The following is a 14,557-nucleotide window of genomic DNA, read 5'->3' as shown; positions in this document are numbered from 1 at the left end:
AAAAAAGCTGATTAATTTGCCCCATTCTCCTAATGTGGCTGCTGATGTCACCATGGCTTGCCAAATAGGTGTCAGAAGTGACCTCAAAGAGGCATGTAATTGGAGACCTGCTTCTCTAGTCCGTCTACCATGACTGGAGGCTTTGTGCGCTGAAGTGGAGTATTTTAAAGTCATAAGTTTAATGCAATAATCATGTTGTGCACTAAGCTAGGACTAAGGGTACCGTTACACCTAGCGACTCACCAGCGATCCTGACCAGCGATATGACGCGGTCAGGATCGCTGGTGAATTGCTGGGTGGTCGCTAGTGAGCTGCCACTCAGGCAGATCTCACCAGCGACATCGCAGGGGACGGGGATCGCTACTTACCTGTCAGACGCGGCGATCCTGCGTCCTCCTGCCCGGCTCCACGCGTCGCTCGTCGTCACAGCAGGAAGCGCCGCAGGAAGCGCCGCAGGAAGTGGACGACGAGGAATGGTCCAGCAGCTTCTCGCGCGATCAGCGATAACCAGCGGGGGAGCCGGTCGGCGGTAAGTATCACATGCAGCGATATCGCTAGTAATATCACTGTAACGTCACAAAATCGGTGACTTTACAGCGATATTGCTAGCGATATCGCAGTGTGTAACGGGGGCTCTAAGCCCCCGTTACACACTGCGATATCGCTAGCAATATCGCTGTAAAGTCACCGATTTTGTGACGTAGCAGCGATATCGCTGTGTCTGATACTTACCTCCGACCGGCTCCCCCGCTGGTTATCGCTGGTCACGCGAGAACGTCCTGGACCATTCCTCATCGGCCACTTCCCGCGGCGCTTCCTGCTGTGACGACGAGCGACGCGTGGAGCCGGGCGGGAGGACGTCAGGATCGCCACGTCTGACAGGTAAGTAGCGACCCCCACCCCTGCGATGTCGCTGGTGAGATCTGCCTGTGTGGCAGCTCACTAGCGACCACTTAGCGATGCACCAGCGATCCATATCGTTGTCGGGATCGCTGCTGCATCGCTAAGTGTAACGGTACCCTAATACAATGTAGTAATTTCCTGGAAACATCACTAATGAGTTTACTGATTGCATAATTGATCCATTTAACTATATCTCTAGTGTTGTTGTGAGCTGAAAACTTTTTTTTTTAAAAAAACAGAGTTTTATGAGCTTCAGCCATTGATAGCTGGAACTGCACAGCTGTCATACACATACATCTAAATACAGGATCACGATTGTGAGAAGACCACTCCGTATTCAGATCAGATTTCATGTGACAGGTTTTAATATCTACCATATAAAATGCATCCTAGATACAGGACCTTATTTGAGAAGCCCACCTTATAAGGGACCATTTTTATCTAGAGCCACCAACAGGTCATGTTCTCAGGATTTCCTTAGTATGGCCCAGCTGATAACTAGAGTACCTGCACAGAGAATAATTCCATCACCTGTGCAATACTAAAGCCCCCGTTACATACAGCGAGATCGCTAGCAATATCGCTGTAACGTCACCGATTTTGTGATGTAGCAGCGATATTTCTAGCGATATCGCTACATGTGATACTTACCCCCGACCAGCTCCCCCGCTGCTCATTGCTGGTCGAGCGAGAACGTCCTGGGCCGTTTCTCGTCATCAGCTTCCTGCTGGGCTTCCTGTGGTGCTGACGAGCGACGTGTGGACACGGGCGGGAGGACGTCAGGATCGCCTCGTCTGACAGGTAAGTAGCGACCCCCGACCCCTGCTATGTCGCTGGTGAGATCTGCCTGTGTGGCAGCTCACTAGCAACCACTTAGCGATGCACCAGCAATCCATATCGTTGTCGGGATCGCTGCTGCATCGCTAAGTATAACGGTACCCTAAGGAAACACTGAAAACAAGATCTGTTGGACTGCACTCTGATGTCATCCAAGTGCAGTCTGAAGATTTCAATGCACCCATACACTTAAATGCGTGCTTGCCATCAAATTTGTGCTGTAAATTGCAGCATGCTGCTATTTTTTTCCTTTTTAATACCAAATTAGTATTATAAAAAACACTGATCAACACTACCCATAGAATAACATTGGTCTGAGCGCTATCCCATAAACCATAAGATAGCACTCACCCAAAGAATACGCCTCTAGGCTACAGTAACACATTCAGTATTAGGTCAGTATTTCACATCAGTATTTTACATTAGTATTTTTAAGCCAAAACCAGGAGTGGAACAATCAGAGGAAATGATATAATAAACACACATCATCACTTCTGTATTATCACCCCCTCCTGGTTTTAGATTACAAATACTGAGGTAAGAAACTGACCAAATACTGGACGTGTGAACGTGGCCTTACACTGTCTATTGCTGGCTGCATAGTGAGTTATTTAAGAATCCATCAGTGGGGTTTTCTGCTGGGAGAGTTTGTAGCTCTTTGATCTGTCTTTTTCTGAGCTCCTTTCAGCTGATTTATGACCACATGGAAGTTGATCTGATCTTTGTGGCTGTAAATCAGCACAGAGGCGTTCCGAGGGGGGCTGCTCACACCACCGTATTATTGGGGCGAGTACGAACCAACAATACATCGGACCACACTCGGACCAATGATAGGAGCAGCATTTTAAATAAAGCTCAATTACACAAATAGTTTTTATGACAATTACATTAATTTAAGTAGAAAACAAAATTGTCCCCAAAGGTGTCTATTTAGGCTAGTTAAGGAATTCCCTAACTGTATTTGTATTGTAACTGTATTTGAATGAAATTTTGAATAATCTTTATTTCTCATGAAGCAGTTTAGGAAAGCTGCGACACAAACTTTGCACAAAAATTTTGTTAGTGTTCAAAAAGTTTTATTCCAGAATTCTGACAAAAACTGCTTGATAAATTAACCTCATGGAATCTATACTAAATGCAGAGGTCTGAATATGTTACAAGTATTGTTCATTTATTTATTTTTTCTTTTGCTCTCATCCAGGTCTCAGTGACCGCACGAGAAGATGTTCCGTCTTTTGGGCCGCCACTTCCAAATCCACCAGTATTCCAAAAAGTAAGAGATATAAATGTATGCGCGCTTTGCGGGGAGACATAAGGCGCGGGGAGTTCAGAGCTATTTCTATCCTGATAAACAATCTCCTGCCGTACAGTAACATTCATTGTATTCCACAACACCAGATGTGCCAACAACATGAACTCAAATCTGCATTATAAATAATCCATAATTAGGTGCCATGCTTGTAAGCTGTGGGTTATTGTGCCAGTCGACTACAGTATATACCAGAGCTGCATTTCTTAACATATTCAGTATACTGGTTTACAGGTTATTTTAAATAAGGTGAAACAACCCCAACAAAATGCCTTTAATCTGTGTTAGTTTTTCAGGTACAGATTGTGTTATATTGTTTTGTAGGCTAAAAACCCTTAGAATACTAACACACAATGAAAAGAAATTATGAAAGGGCAATAAAAATTATTTTATGACCTCAAATGGTGCATGATAAAAGATCGTTTAAACTGTACAATGGTTTGATTAATGTCTCTGACTAGACTTGAGCGACTTTAGTCGGATCGGGTTTCATGAAACAAAATTTGTTTCAGATGAAACTCGTCCGACTAGGGCAAAAAAAAGTCGGAGTTTCGTCCGAAACCCGACCCCAATGCAAGTCAATGGGGAATAAAAGTCGGCATTGAGTGGATGAATGTCATCCGCTCAATGCCGACTTTTATTTCCCATTGACTTGCATTGGGGTCGGGTTTCGGACGAAACTCCGACTTTTTTTGCCCTAGTCGGACCAGTTTCATCTGAAACAAATTTTGTTTCATGAAACCCGATCCGACTAAAGTCACTCAACTCTATCTCTGACATATCCTTGTGAATGTATTTGTTACTCACTTGCCCAGGGTATTCTGTGCTCTGCTTCCTTCCTCTGTTGTGCTCCACATCAAGTTTTGCAGATAGCCCAGTTTGGATCAATCATCTTCTCCCTTGACTTATTTAGGGCCCATTAGCACACACCTGTGTCTTGGGATTGAGTCTCTAGACCTCTGTTTGTTTCGCGTCCCCTTCTGTGCACGCTGCGCTGAACATGCTTTCATTCTACTGGGTTTTTCCTCATCAATCCTGCTGCTCCTGAGATTCCTGAGTGCGCTGAGTCTTGGCTGCTCTCGTACCTTCCTGCTTGCTGCATCAATGCCCAAGGTCCATGTGCCCACCCGGACCTGGGGCTTAGAGGATCCAGTTCACCTAATATACTTTACAGTATAAATCCTGTTCTTAGCATTTTGTCTGTTTTCTGTATCTTTTAGATCTGGGTCTACTCAGGAATGTACAGTATATGTGTGGTTTGCCCTTTTAGGAATGGTCACTCTTCTAATCCCTTGAAGTACCAATTACTCACCAGGGTCATGATAGGACTGGTTGGCCATCTCTTTATTGGTATTCAGTGGGCCTGTTGCCCTTTAGGTTATGTCAGAAGTTATTTATTTATTTTTATCATGAATTAGTATTTAAGGTTTTTCAGTGATTTAGCTGGTCAAGGGTACCAACACCTTTACTTATCTTTTTATTGAACTGTATTGTAAAAATAATAAATAATTAAAGGGAACCTGCCATAAGCATTTTATACCCACACTAATGGCATGTAAAATGTTGATTAATTTCTTATCCATTTTGCTGTTTTAGAGACATCTATAATTGAAATTGTATCCTAATGAGGTGCAAGTGCATTGGGTTTAGCCATTGCACTCGCAGCTCTCCTGCTTTTTTCACTGTTCCCTGCCCAATGCCTGCCTTCTATCGCCAGGTTACGCCTGTTTTAGTGACCTGTCAGCACACAAGAGGAAGAGAAGCTGGAGAGCTGCAAGTGCAATTTCCAACCCCACTGCACTTGTAACTCATTAGCATAGAATTTCAACTATGGATTTTTATAAAATAGCAAAATAGATTTCTACAAGAAACGTAGCTATTTAATTAGCATCCAAGCACCTTTATATACATGCCATTAGTTTGGGGTTTAAACTTCTGAGGACAAGTTCTCTTTGAATAGAAACTTGAGCACCTCCTGTCGTAGCCGAGATTATTATCATATACTAATGACTTTTTTCTTAGAGAAAAGTTCAGTTTCTGACATCTTGATTGTAGAACTCACTTTACGCTAGCAGTAGTTCTGGTACCAATAAAAAAAAAATATTACGGTATCTTCACATCAATCTTTTTGGAGGGCCAAATTATCTTTATTATTATTATAGGAGTGGAACCGTGTTCATGCACTCTGAGAGGAGTGCCACACAACCTTCTTTTTTACTAGTTCTGGTTCCTACATGTTCCAATATTGCCTTGTTTAAACATCTAAAATAGAAATGTAATTAGATCACAATCACATCACTCGGAAGATGCAGTTCTGTTGAACATTCAAACCTTTGATCAGGATGATGGAGAGCCACAGATGCAGGTGCAAGGCACAGGAGAGGAGGCAGACTGGGCTCGACACAGCAGCATGCAAGTCACAGTTGTGGGGGGGGGATCTCTAGTCCACTTACAAGATGTCTAGAGATTATAGATTTGCACTGTCTATGGTAACAATGGCAGAAAACATGCTGCTAAGAAATCCTTTTAGATACAGCCAGAGCTTTCCAGGTTTGATGACGCACATGGTCCATTTCATCTACAACTGAACATGAATGCGAGTTACATTTTAAAGTCTGTAAATGCAGAATTTTGCAACTTGGAATTATTTTTATCCAGCTCAGTGGTAAAACTGTACTGCGCTGTCTGTGGGATCTCCCATGAATTAGAAGTGATCACCTAGTTCTGTGCGTTAGTGGTTTGTACACCATGCAAGGTGGGTTATTTTCCAAGTGTACCTTCCCTCCCAGATTCACACACGTAATCCCCTTCTGAACAGACGCCTGCCACTGACAGCCCCCTAATAGTGACTCGGAGACGAGCAGGGCATGACTCAACGAAATTAACAAATTTATCTTCTCAGCCAATATCTCTGGGCTCAGCTGGGAACAGACCATCATTTGGAAAGAAAATGAGTGCCAGCTTTTGGCAGTCAAAATATTAGTCATGATTCTCCCTGAGCTGTCATCAATGTATCAGCATGTCAGCTACCAAGCCTGTGAGTCCCTGCTGGTTTCACAAAGATGAAAAAGATGCAAAGAAATCTGAATACCAAATGTGTTCATCATGTCTCGCACTTTCTGATTTTTTACCACTTGGCCCTGCTGGAAGAGTATGCATTACAAAAATATTTATTAGGATCACGTTGTGTTTGGAATGGATCAAACTGTACCTGAGTCATGTCTTAATATTGTACATAGCTTGCTCAGTTTTAGAGGGCAATGGATCTTTCGAATGAAAATTAAACTGCACAACTCGATTCGCAGCTATTTTAGGCACTACCATAGAAGTAGGTTGAGAGAGCTGCACATGCCCGGCCTACTCTCGATCTACCACGGCACTGAACCGGGACTGATTCTTGAGATAGGTGTGTAATACAAAGGTGATGGCATATACTGTGGATAAAACATAAATGTCTTAGATGGGAGTGCCCCATTCACTATATACTTGATGGAAAGCTCCCAGTTGTGATGGGGTAATGCTCATCAGTTATGTTAGTTTGGGTAATGTTGAGACTTCAAAGATTACTGCGCCTATTGCAGCCATTACAGTAACCATGGTAGTGCCCTCAATTTTTCTGACATCTTGAATGCTATATGACACTACGAACTACAGTACTAATACTGTATGCACATGTGGAATAATGCCTCCATTCAAAAAAGGGACTCGCAATCTCCATTCTCATGGTCAGTGGTGGTTGCCGTGGGGGGAACATAATTCCCCAGCAAGCATAAAATTACTATCTATCATGTGATTGGATCATTAACAAATTTTTAATGGTCCAATCACGTTTCCATTTAACATTTTCTTATTTAAATTTTATATTTTGGGGAGTTGAGAGTAACCAATATGGCCGTTATGTAACTGTTTTGTTTATATAAGATAATTCACTTTAATGAATGCCATGGTTTCATCTGATTTTTCGTTTTCACATGTAAATAAACCACCCTTTAGGGGGACTAATGTACAGTTAAATATTTCTTTGTTGGATTGTAAAAAACATAATTTTTCAATTGCCATTTTTTGTAAAATCTCCTAGGTATCCAATTTTCCTTTTGTGCCCAGTACTGGCAATGGTCACACATGCTCAGTATTGTAGTCCCACTGCCGAAATCCTTTTGTACAAAGGTGCTGTAAGCCACCAATTTGGAATCAGCCAACTAAAAGCATCTTTATCTTATCACTGTTACACAAATTAGTAAAAAGTTCTGAAGGGCAATTTAAAGAAAATCAGAGTCTGTCATAAAAATTATGAGCTCTCCATCTAGTCACAGGCTCAAATGCAAAATGTTTTGGGTGACCAATCAGATAAATGTATTATTTCATTTTTAGCCAATTCTTATCATTTTGAAATATTGCGATTACAGTTCCACGTCATAGGTTCTACCACCATTCCAGGACTGAGGAATAAGGAACTGTTCAAAATCTTGTGATCACCATTAGGTTGCATACTAACGACCGTATTCTCGATCCGAATGCTGCCCGTAAAAAAAAATGAAAGTATTCAGACCAATTTTATTCAATAGGATCATTCAGAAGACCTTTTTCTTTTCAGGGATCGAATGTCTGCATGAAAGAATTCCGACATATAATAACTAGCCTCTTCTGTATTTTGAATGAGACTTGCGCAAAAAAAAATTGGATCCCATATGGATCAACCATATTGCATCTTATTTTTATGGATACACTGCAATTCTGTAACATAGGAAACTGTATTTGGTCTTGTAGGTTTTAAAAACTGCTGATGTATAAAAACAGATAATATACAGGTGACAATACAGAGGAAAACAGTGACTTTTTTTCTGGATGAAAAGTAGAATTTTTTTATAAGCCTGTGTAAATTTAGTCTGAAACTCCTATGACTTTTCACTTCTTAGGGAAATATTTACCTTTTTATCTATGATTACCCTTTTTACAGCTGCATCTGTTTTATATACCCTTTAGGGAAGAGTCAGATGGATGGGGATCGCAACGTATCAGATCTCTCCACCCGAGCGTGACAGCCTATATTGCATCGCAGCTGTCACGTTGGGGTCAGGAGTACCGACAACCACTCCGAGTATTGTGTTGCGATCCCTGTCCGAGATACCCAGCCGTTTGACTCTTCCCATACAAGCAGTTTGCCCGATTATTAATTAGTCAGTATCTCTAATTTATGATATAGAGGAGTTTCATGGGTGAAATGGCTTCTGCAATAAAACACATATACATGTTTAGTGATTGTCTTTTCGTTCTAGAATGCCGAGTTCCGTGAATTTTTGCTGACCAAACTCATCAATGGGGAACATGCTTGCTGCAAGTCTGACAAGTTTGCTAAACTGGAGGTAAGCAAACTCCATTCAAATACGTGTCATGCCTACAGTCGTTTAGATGTCTTCATAATAAAAATTTTATTTCTACAGCGCGGACATTTTCGGCATCACATTACACTTCATAAAATATATTTAGATTTATTTGCATTACAGTTATTTGTGAGTAAAGGATATCTGCAATATGTATGTCTTCTTTGAACTAGGACCGGACAAGAGCTGCCCTTTTGGACAATCTTCACGATGACCTTCATGTACACACACAGGCTATGCTTGGTCTAGGTCCAGAGGAAGACAAGCTTGAGAATGGTGCTCATGGTGGTTTCTTGGAGTCTTTCAAAGTGAGTGCATAATAACCCACCTTAATTAACATTAAAGGCTTATTTGTCAGGTCATCTTGGACTCTAAACGAACACATTGCCTTATACATGAATTGCCAATATTAATAATCAAGCATGCATTTATATGCTAGTCTGCTTTATCCATAGCACTGTATGCAAATAACCACTAAAGAGTTGGGTGGGGGAGAAAACTTGACCCCAACTTCACTAGTGACAGTTTAATTCCAACTCCACCCCATCAGTCTTAATTGACATCATTAATCCAATTTACATATTCAGTTGTGTGAAAAAGTATTTGCTCCCTTCCTGATTTCCTATTATTGTGCATGTTTGTTGCACTTAAATGTTTTAGATCACCAAAAACATGTAAATATTAGACAAAGATATCACAAGTAACCACAAAATTCAGTTTTTAAATGAAGGTCTTTATTAAGGGAAAAATGAATCCAAACCTACAGCGTCCTGTGTGACAAATTGATGCCACAGGTACGACACAGAATTTGACCAAATTAGGTTGTAATATTGAATATGTTGTCATTAGTGTTGAGCGCAAGTTCTTGCTACTTTTAGTTTGCATCGAGTGCTCGGGTATGTACTGTGCATCGCGTGTAATTGAGTGACAGTCAAAAAAAATATACCTGCATGTTTTTTTTATTAGTGTCTAACAGCCACGAAACAGGTAGGGCAGGGGATTCAATCAGGTCACTCGGGCACCCGCGATACTCACATACCTGAGCACCCCAATGCAAACTTGAGTAGCGAGCACTTGCACTCAACACTTGTCATTATATCATCATGATTTCTTTTATAACTTTTGAACAAAGCCCAACCTTAACCCTAATGACATAAAATGAAATAAATAAAAATTATAAAATTAATAAAAAATAATCTGACTAAGGGTATGACACAGTGGGGGATGACATACTAATTATTGGCTCTTGATCACTATGATAGGGTCTATCATAGTGATCAAAAGGAATCAATAGGAAAAAAACACACTTGCCAGGTGCTGGCCATCTCATCGGATGCACTACGCATGCTACCTCCATTGTTTTTTCATGAAGAGGAGGCGACGGGCTGGGAGAAGGAACCGGAGGGCCCAAGAGATGGCGGAGGTACCAGGTGGCTTGGGAACATCATTTCTCTCTCCTCTGACATGTATATCATAAATAAAAAATAGAACTCTTATCTTTTTTACACTGGCTATTGAGGCTTTTTTAGACATTAACTTCCAGTTGTTTTTGGAAACAACACATGTACATAGCCACAATGGTCAGAACATGACCCTATCTTTTGTATTAAAGCATCTAATGAGCATGTGCAAAGATCATTTTGAAGGGAGGAGGAGCAGGGTCAGGTGTGATATCCCTTATTGTAATTAGTGGATTTTGTCTTATCAGCTGTGTATAGAGGTGTTACCTATTATTGTAATCCTGCCTCTTATAATAAAGAGCCTGCAGAAAACTCTCTCTGAAAGGTCATGATGCGTGAGTCTAAAAAAGTCTCTGTCATGGGGTTACTGCAACAGAGAGGAGCCAGAAGACGGCAGTGTCTGATTGCTCTTACTCCTGCGCTGAGACAAAGCACTTCTTCTTTGTTTTAATGGTATTTATTTCTTTTGGCAGAAAAGGGGTTAATCAGCCAAGTTGGAAACGCTAAGATCTCAGTTGAGCTCAGTTAGCCACTCTCATCCCCATTATAATCTGGGTCCTGATTCAAATCCATGTCAGAGATAGCATTTTCAGCATGGCTTAGGAGTAGAGGTGTTCATATGATAAGGAGTTTTGGAGGAGTTATCTGTGACTGGTGCGTGGTTTGTAAGTGTGGTATTTCCCTTCCCTCCTCTACTTTGTTTTTTTCCCCATTCTCCACTTACCGGTGTATTCCTCTGTTATATGTGAGTGAATATTTGTATGCCTGATGTTTTCAGTTTACCCTTGCTTGTGTAGCCTTGTCGGGTTGGTGTACTGCGGTGCACAATAGCGCTCCTCATCCCTGGGTGGGGGAAGAGAACAGACGAAGGACTAACTCAGGAGATGAGGCAAGGGTGGCAGCCTCGGCATCTTCACCTTCAGAAGTATTCCAGGGAATAGAGTGAGCTAGGGCGTCCCCTAGTGTTAGGGACAGGGAAGGAGCCCCTGATCCTGGGTCGCCCAACAGTTGAGTCGTGACAGTCTGAGTCTGAGTACCATTAATGTTTTTCACCCAATTTTCATTAGAGTTTGGTTCTTGTCTCTGTTTTTACCATCCGTGATTTTCACTTATGAAAAAGGTACTATTGTCTGATGCTATTGACATGAAATTTTCATCAGATGTCGGAAACAGCCCATACAATCCACGCAGGGAAAGAAATGAAAACATAGATGTCCTTAAATTACGTCATGTGCAATAATGAGAAATAACACAGGGAAAAAGTATTGAACACGTGAAGAAAGAAAGAAGCAAAAAGGCATGTAAAGTCATGACACCAGCTATAATCTAGCAGTAATTAGAAAGCAATCCTGCCACTTAGTGAAAAATAATATCAGTTGGTTGTATGAAAAGGTGTCTCAATAATCTTGGTACCACAGAAGAAACATCTCATGATGGGCAAAACCAGTGAGCTGTCTTGGTTACAGAAGAATTTCTAAGCTACTGAAGGTTCCAGTGAGCACTGTTGGGGCCATAATCCAGAAGTGGAAAGAACATCATTTCACTATAAACCAGCCATGACCAGCAGATCCCCAAAAGATTTCAGACAGAGGAATTAAGAGGTCTGTAATTTGTATCATCGGTACACTTCAATAGTGAGAGACAGAATCTTTAAAAAATCCAGAAAATCCTATTGTATGATTGAGTTTTAAATAATTAATTTACATTTTATTGCATGAAATAAGTATTTGATACAATAGAAAAACAGAATTTTTAATATTTGGTACAGAAACGTTTGCAATTACAGAGGTCAGACGTTTCCTGTAGTTCTTGACCAAGTTTGCACATACTGCAGCAGGGATTTTGGCCCACTCTCACTCCTCCATAGAAATCTTCTCCAGGTCTTTCAGGTTTCAAGGCTGTCGATAAGCAACATTGAATTTCACCTCTAGTGTTGAGCATTCCGATACCGCAAGTATCGGGTATCGGCCGATACTTGCTGTATCGGAATTCCGATACCGACTTCCGATATTTTTTCAATATCGGAATTCGGCATCGGAATCGGAAGTTCAAAGTTGATTGACAGACTGACGTCATCATGATGCGCGGTGTGTGCGCATCATGATGCGCCGTCATTTCGGGCCTTCCGGGGGTCTCTGCCGGCCTGCCGGGGGGCTGTGCCGGCCTGCCCGGGGGGCTGTGTGGACTGCCCGGGGTCTGTACCGGCCTGCCGGGGGGCTGTGCCGGCCTGCCGGTGGTCTGTGCACCCTGTGGGGGTCTGTGCCGGCCTGCCGGGGGGCTGTGCCGGCCTGCCGGGGGGCTGTGCAGGCTCCGGGGGGCTGTGCCGGCCTGCCGGTGGTCTGTGCAGGCTCCGGGGGGCTGTGCCGGCCTGCCGGGGGGCTGTGCCGGCCTGCCGGTGGTCTGTGCAGGCTTCGGGGGTCTGTGCAGGCATCGTCCGATGGGACTACAAGTCCCATCGGGCGATGCCTGCTACCATGACAGTGATTGACACATTAGCCAATGATGGGACAGTAGTAGTCCCATCATCCGGCTAATGTGTTAAATGTTAAAAAAAAAAAAAAAATACTACATACATACTACATGCATGCTACATACATACTACATGGTACATACATACTACATACATACTACATACATACTACATACATGCTACATACATACTGCATGCTACATACATACTACATACATACTACATGCATGCTACATACATACTACATGCTACATACATACTACATATATACTACATACATACTACATACATGCTACATACATACTACATGCTACATACATACTACATATATACTACATACATACTACATACATACTACATACATGCTACATACATACTGCATGCTACATACATACTACATACATACTACATGCATGCTACATACATACTACATGCATGCTACATGCATACTACATGCATGCTACATGCATGCTACATACATACTACATGCTACATACATACCACATACATACTACATACTACATATATACTACATGCATGCTACATACATACTACATGCTACATACATACCACATACATACTACATACATGCTACATACTACATACATACTACATACATACTACATACATACTACATGCATGCTACATACATACTACATGCATGCTACATACATACTACATGCATGCTACATACATACTACATGCATGCTACATACATACTACATGCTACATACATACCACATACATACTACATACATACTACATACATACTACATATATACTACATGCATGCTACATACATACTACATGCATGCTACATACATACTACATGCATGCTACATACATACTACATGCTACATACATACTACATACATACTACATATATACTACATGCATGCTACATACATACTACATGCTACATACATACCACATACATACTACATACATGCTACATACATACTACATATATACTACATGCATGCTACATACATACTACATGCATGCTACATACATACTACATGCATGCTACATGCTACATACATACCACATACATACTACATACATACTACATACATACTACATATATACTACATGCATGCTACATACATACTACATGCTACATACATACCACATGCATGCTACATACATACTACATATATACTACATGCATGCTACATACATACTACATATATACTACATGCATGCTACATACATACTGCATGCTACATACATACTACATACATACTACATGCTACATACATACCACATATATACTACATACATACAATACATTCATACAATACATACATAGACATACAGTACATATAACATAGAGTAACATACTTACCAATACTTGTCACATTGTTCCCCGAAGCCATTGTCTTTTCCGGAATAAATATTAACATAACAAACCACAAAAATACTCACCCACGATCCGAAATTCCCACACAGCAATGGCATAAAGTGAGACTAGGGACTTTTTTTTTTTTTAAGTGGCGGAGGAATACAGTGCGGAAGGATACCTACCTTCCGTCATTGGATTCCTGCAGCCCGTAGAGAACGGCAGCATCATCTGATGCTGCAGTTCTCTACCCAAGATCGTCGTGGGACACACTCGTGGACTGCTTCGGATCGTGGGTGAGTATTTTTGTGGTTTGTTATGTTAATATTTATTCCGGAAAAGACAATGGCTTCGGGGAACAATGTGACAAGTATTGGTAAGTATGTTACTCTATGTTATATGTACTGTATGTCTATGTATGTATTGTATGAATGTATTGTATGTATGTAGTATATATGTGGTATGTATGTAGTATGTATGTAGTATGTATGTAGCATGCATGTAGCATGCAGTATGTATGTAGCATGCATGTAGTATATATGTAGTATGTATGTAGCATGCATGTAGTATATATGTAGTATGTATGTAGCATGCATGTAGTATATATGTAGTATGTATGTAGCATGTAGCATGTATGTAGTATGTATGTGGTATGTATGTAGCATGTAGTATGTATGTAGCATGCATGTAGTATATATGTAGTATGTATGTAGCATGTAGCATGCATGTAGTATGTATGTGGTATGTATGTAGCATGTAGTATGTATGTAGCATGCATGTAGTATATATGTAGTATGTATGTAGCATGTAGTATGTATGTAGCATGCATGTAGTATATATGTAGTATGTATGTAG

General features: G+C 41.0%; 1 protein-coding gene across 5 annotated transcripts in view; it reads left to right on the top strand.

Annotated features, from left to right (window-relative positions):
• Positions 1-14,557, top strand: part of RAP1GAP2 (RAP1 GTPase activating protein 2) — a 1,085,931-nt gene that overhangs the window by 1,023,253 nt on the left and 48,121 nt on the right. For all 5 annotated transcript variants that reach the window (XM_073565586.1, XM_073565585.1, XM_073565588.1 and 2 more), the window contains 3 exons: positions 2,942-3,013; positions 8,326-8,412; positions 8,604-8,738. In XM_073565586.1, coding sequence (XP_073421687.1) covers positions 2,942-3,013; positions 8,326-8,412; positions 8,604-8,738 — 294 coding nt within the window. The remainder of the gene's footprint in view (positions 1-2,941; positions 3,014-8,325; positions 8,413-8,603; positions 8,739-14,557) is intronic.

The sequence above is a fragment of the Dendrobates tinctorius genome, unplaced genomic scaffold (genome assembly GCF_039654945.1).
Source record: "Dendrobates tinctorius isolate UK_male_01 unplaced genomic scaffold, ASM3965494v1 ptg000016l, whole genome shotgun sequence".
Lineage (NCBI taxonomy): Eukaryota > Metazoa > Chordata > Amphibia > Anura > Dendrobatidae > Dendrobates > Dendrobates tinctorius.
Note: the sequence above shows the minus strand (reverse complement) of the source record. Positions and strands in the feature narration are given on the sequence as shown.